General features: G+C 39.6%; 1 protein-coding gene across 3 annotated transcripts in view; it reads left to right on the top strand.

Moving 5' to 3' along the window:
• Positions 1–1,263: 1,263 nt before the first annotated feature.
• The window catches only part of dph1 (diphthamide biosynthesis 1), a 275,495-nt gene continuing 270,758 nt past the window's right edge, over positions 1,264–6,000 (top strand). For all 3 annotated transcript variants that reach the window (XM_034169157.1, XM_034169158.1, XM_034169156.1), the window contains exon 1: positions 1,264–1,346. In XM_034169157.1, coding sequence (XP_034025048.1) covers positions 1,280–1,346 — 67 coding nt within the window. In that variant the 5' untranslated portion in view covers positions 1,264–1,279. The remainder of the gene's footprint in view (positions 1,347–6,000) is intronic.

The following is a 6,000-nucleotide window of genomic DNA, read 5'->3' as shown; positions in this document are numbered from 1 at the left end:
TCATTCCCCACCACCTTGTTGAGCACAGCAGCAAGTACTGCCTTGTATTCAATTGCTCATTTTCATACCAGGGTCTTGCCCTCAGTGATCAGCTGCTTGCCGGCCCTACCCTCAGACCATCTCTTCTTGGAGTCCTAATGAGATTCAGAGATCATCCTGTCGCAGTAAGTGAAGACATCAAAGTGATGTTCCACCGGGTGCAGCTTTTACCAGGAGACCAGTCCCTGTTGAGATTCATCTGGCAGAACCTGCGATGAGGTGAGAAGCCTGATTTATATCAGTGGCAATTCTTGCCATTTGGCACTACCAGCAGCCCATGCTGCGCAACCTTTGCATTGCAGAAGCATGTAAAGGATCACGAGGAGGGTAATGAAGATGTACTTCAGTGTCTGGAACCGAGCAGTGAACTCTTTACCTCTCAGGGGGGTGAGGCTTTTCACTACAACATACTTCCTTTGGGGTATTTTTTTTTCTTTTTCAATTTTGGGTGGGTGGCAACCAGCATTAAGATGCATTAGCTCCACCTAACATGTTGGAGTCTAGAGTCTTGCAGGGTCCCATCATCCTCTACGCGGTCAGAGGGGTTCCGGTCAAACTCGCCGATTGTAAATAATGAAAATGATGTCACCGCTTGTCATGCATGAGAAAAAAATAAACACATAAAACAGCATGGCATGCAGTTACCAAAGGTATTCAAATGTACGTTAATGTTTATATGATTTAAAAAAATTTTTTAAATCAAATCCCATGACCCAGATTATGTGCCATTGATAGTTCCATTCCAAAAGGTCCTTATTTGCCAATAACTGCAAAGAAACAATGAATCTCCGTGCAACGCCATGTTACCACAGTACAGGAACCCCTCCACGGGTGCAAGGGATCATGGGACTCTGAAGCAGAATTATCTCCTCTGAACCAACACACACATATGCACAAATCACGTTTCACTGAACACTAAATTCACTTTTAAATCACCCTATTGATTTGACAGAACTCTTCTTTGCTCAATTGTGTGTTGGATTAAAGGTAAATAAACACTCAGAACACTGCTAGTTGTAAATACATTTGAGACTTCCTGTTGGGGGAAAAGAACCTTTTATTTTATTGTGGTCCTTTTAAATTATGTACTTTATTTTTTTCTTACCGCCTTCTCCTCTTTTTTTGTAACCTGACGGTTTTTAGTTTCTGTTATTTCTGTCGAGTGACATCGGTTACATCGGCGCTCGTCTCTATCGCCTGCTCTTCAATTGACAGTCGATTACTCACGCCTTCCTGTTACATGTTGAGGACAAACATGGCGGCGCCCGCTGCAGAAACATCGGTTATATCTGTAAAAAAGACTGCAGGTAAATAAATAAAGAAACAAACACACAACTTTACCGAAATACCTCACTGTTATTTTATTGTTGTTTCATCTCAGTCAGAGCGCTGCCGCCAAGTTTGGTTAATGTGTGAGAAACGGGAGCGGTGTAAATATTGAAGTGTGACAGTTCAGTTGTGAACGTGAAAATAAGGATTTCTTTTCGCCAATTACGCTAATTCATTATTTTTCACAAATTTGCAAGTCATTTAACAAGTATTTATTTGTTGTGAAAGTGTTTTTGTACTTCTCACTCAGTTATTTTGCTTTTTTATTTTCAGGTGGTTTTATACTTTCTTTCTTTCTTTCTTTCTTTCTTCTTTCTTTCTTCTTTCTTTCTTTCTTTCTTTCTTTCTTTCTTTCTTTCTGTCTATCTTTTGTTTACACTGATGTTTACGCTGATTGCTACTTGTTTTTTATTTTTATTTTTGTAGTGTTTTAAATTTTGTGCATGACCCACGTTCTTATTTATTTTATGAACTGTGTGACCCGCACAGAATCAAATCAATTTTAAAGATAAGTTTAAAATGGTGGTGCTATGTTGTCATATTTTAAATCCTGTGTCACAGACCGAACCATTCTGAGCGTCACCAACTGTAGCGGGATGTAAGTCCCGGGTCCCAATTGAAAAGATGTTCCTGCTAGCTTGGCTAACGGGGAGTTCCCCTTTGGCTGACCTGGTAGAGGAACGGTCTTTTGGTGAGAGCCGCGTGGGTTCGATCCCCCACCGTCGTCCCGCCCACAAAGGTCCTGCTGCTTCAATCTGGCGTCACGTACAGGATGTGGATCACAGAGTATGCTAACATGCACCTGTAAGCAGGTGCATGGATGCATGGATCCCACTTTGGATGGAGCAGCAGAAATCTGGCCAATTTTCTTAAATCCTCCAAACCGTGACTATCCAGGGTTGGGACCAGGAAGCAGAGTTGTAGTCTTACACACCTCTCTGCAGCTTCTCTCCCCCTGCCATCCCCTCATTACTCCATCCCCGTAGAGACGGTGCCTGCTCCCAGACCACCAATAACCAGCAAAAATATATTTAAGCATAAAAATTCAAAAAGAAAAAAATAATATAGCACCTTCAACTGCACCACAGACTAAAACAGTTAAGTGTGGTCTATTAAACATTAGATCTCTCTCTTCTAAGTCCCTGTTAGTAAATGATATAATAATTGATCAACATATTGATTTATTCTACCTTACAGAAACCTGGTTACAGCAGGATGAATATGTTAGTTTAAATGAGTCAACACCCCCGAGTCACACTAACTGCCAGAACGCTCGTAGCATGGGCCGAGGCGGAGGATTAGCAGCAATCTTCCACTCCAGCTTATTAATTAATCAAAAACCCAGACAGAGCTTTAATTCATTTGAAAGCTTGACTCTTAGTCTTGTCCATCCAAATTGGAAGTCCCAAAAAACAGTTTTATTTGTTATCTATCGTCCACCTGGTCGTTACTGTGAGTTTCTCTGTGAATTTTCGGACCTTTTGTCTGACTTAGTGCTTAGCTCAGATAAGATAATTATAGTGGGTGATTTTAACATCCACACAGATGCTGAGAATGACAGTCTCAACACTGTATTTAATCTATTGTTAGACTCGATTGGCTTTGCTCAAAATGTAAATGAGTCCACCCACCACTTTAATCATACCTTAGATTTTGTTCTGATTTATGGTATGGAAATTGAAGACTTAACAGTATTCCCTGAAAACTCCCTTCTGTCTGATCATTTCTTAATAACATTTACATTTACTCTGATGGACTACCTAGCAGTGGGGAATAAGTTTCATTACAGTAGAAGTCTTTCAGAAAGCGCTGTAAATAGGTTTAAGGATATGATTCCTTCTTTATGTTCTCCAATGCCATATACCAACACAGGGCAGAGTAGCTACCTAAACTCTGTAAGTGAGATAGAGTATCTCGTCAATAGTTTTATATCCTCATTGAGGACAACTTTGGATGCTGTAGCTCCTCTGAAAAAGAGAGCCTTAAATCAGAAGTGCCTGACTCCGTGGTATAACTCACAAACTCGCAGCTTAAAGCAGATAACCTGTAAGTTGGAGTGGAAATGCCGTCTCACTAATTTAGAAGATCTTCACTTAGCCTGGAAAAAGAGTCTGTTGCTCTATAAAAAAGCCCTCCGTAAAGCTAGGACATCTTACTACTCATCACTAATTGAAGAAAATAAGAACAACCCCAGGTTTCTTTTCAGCACTGTAATCAGGCTGACAAAGAGTCAGAGCTCTATTGAGCCGAGTATTCCTTTAACTTTAACTAGTAATGACTTCATGACTTTCTTTGCTAATAAAATTTTAACTATTAGACAAAAAATTACTCATAACCATCCCAAAGACATATCGTTCTCTTTGGCTGCTTTCAGTGATGCCAGTATTTGGTTAGACTCTTTCTCTCTGATTGTTCTGTCTGAGTTATTTTCATTAGTTACTTCCTCCAAACCATCAACGTGTCTATTAGACCCCATTCCTAACAGGCTGCTCAAGGAAGTCCTACCATTAATTAATGCTTCGATCTTAAATATGATCAATCTATCTTTATTAGTTGGCTATGTACCACAGGCTTTTAAGGTGGCAGTAATTAAACCATTACTTAAAAAGCCATCACTTGACCCAGCTATCTTAGCCAATTATAGGCCAATCTCCAACCTTCCTTTTCTCTCAAAAATTCTTGAAAGGGTAGTTGTAAAACAGCTAACTGATCATCCGCAGAGGAATGGTCTATTTGAAGAGTCTCAGTCCGGGTTTAGAATTCATCATAGTACAGAAACAGCATTACTGAAGGTTACAAATGATCTTCTTATGGCCTCAGACAGTGGAATCATCTCTGTGCTTGTTCTGTTAGACCTCAGTGTTGCTTTTGATACTGTTGACCATAAAATCTTATTACAGAGATTAGAGCATGCCATAGGTATTAAAGGCACTGCGCTGCGGTGGTTTGAATCATATTTATCTAATAGATTACAATTTGTTCATGTAAATGGGGAATCTTCTTCACAGACTAAGGTTAATTATGGAGTTCCACAAGGTTCTGTGCTAGGACCAATTTTATTCACTTTATACATGCTTCCCTTAGGCAGTATTATTAGACAGCGTTGCTTAAATTTTCATTGTTACGCAGATGATACCCAGCTTTATCTATCCATGAAGCCAGAGGACACACACCAATTAGCTAAGCTGCAGGATTGTCTTACAGACATAAAGACATGGATGACCTCTAATTTCCTGCTTTTAAACTCAGATAAAACTGAAGTTATTGTACTTGGCCCCACAAATCTTAGAAACATGGTGTCTAACCAGATCCTTACTCTGGATGGCATTACCCTGACCTCTAGTAATACTGTGAGAAATCTTGGAGTCATTTTTGATCAGGATATGTCATTCAATGCACATATTAAACAAATATGTAGGACTGCTTTTTTTTTGCATTTGCGCAATATCTCTAAAATTAGAAAGGTCTTGTCTCAGAGTGATGCTGAAAAACTAATTCATGCATTTATTTCCTCTAGGCTGGATTATTGTAATTCATTATTATCAGGTTGTCCTAAAAGTTCCCTGAAAAGCCTTCAGTTAATTCAAAATGCTGCAGCTAGAGTACTGACAGGGACTAGAAGGAGAGAGCATATTTCACCCATATTGGCCTCTCTTCATTGGCTTCCTGTTAATTCTAGAATAGAATTTAAAATTCTTCTTCTTACTTATAAGGTTTTGAATAATCAGGTCCCATCTTATCTTAGGGACCTCATAGTACCATATCACCTCAATAGAGCGCTTCGCTCTCAGACTGTAGGCTTACTTGTAGTTCCTAGGGTTTTTAAGAGTAGAATGGGAGGCAGAGCCTTCAGCTTTCAGGCTCCTCTCCTCTGGAACCAGCTCCCAATTCGGATCAGTGAGACAGACACCCTCTCTACTTTTAAGATTAGGCTGAAAACTTTCCTTTTTGCTAAAGCTTATAGTTAGGGCTGGATCAGGTGACCCTGAACCATCCCTTAGTTATGCTGCTATAGACTTACACTGCTGGGGGGTTCCCATGATGCACTGAGTGTTTCTTTTTCTTTTTGCTCTGTATGCACCACTCTGCATTTAATCATTAGTAATTGATCTCTGCTCTCTTCCACAGCATGTCTTTTTCCTAATTCTCTCCCTCAGCCCCAACCAGTCCCAGCAGAAGACTGCCCCTCCCTGAGCCTGGTTCTGCTGGAGGTTTCTTCCTGTTAAAAGGGAGTTTTTCCTTCCCACTGTCGCCAAGTGCTTGCTCACAGGGTGTCGTTTTGACCGTTGGGGTTTTTCCGTAATTATTGTATGGCTTTGCCTTACAATATAAAGCGCCTTGGGGCAACTGTTTGTTGTCATTTGGCGCTATATAAATAAAATTGATTTTATTTGATATATATATATATATATATATATATATATATATATATATATATTTATATATATATACACTCACCAAAAATATAAACGCAACACTTTTGGTTTTGCTCCCATTTTGTATGAGATGAACTCAAAGATCTAAAACTTTTTCCACATACACAATATCACCATTTCCCTCAAAATTGTTCACAAACCAATCTAAATCTGTGATAGTGAGCACTTCTCCTTTGCTGAGATAATCCATCCCACC

Source organism: Thalassophryne amazonica, chromosome 4 (genome assembly GCF_902500255.1).
Source record: "Thalassophryne amazonica chromosome 4, fThaAma1.1, whole genome shotgun sequence".
NCBI lineage: Eukaryota > Metazoa > Chordata > Actinopteri > Batrachoidiformes > Batrachoididae > Thalassophryne > Thalassophryne amazonica.
This window is presented reverse-complemented; position numbering and strand designations above follow the sequence as displayed.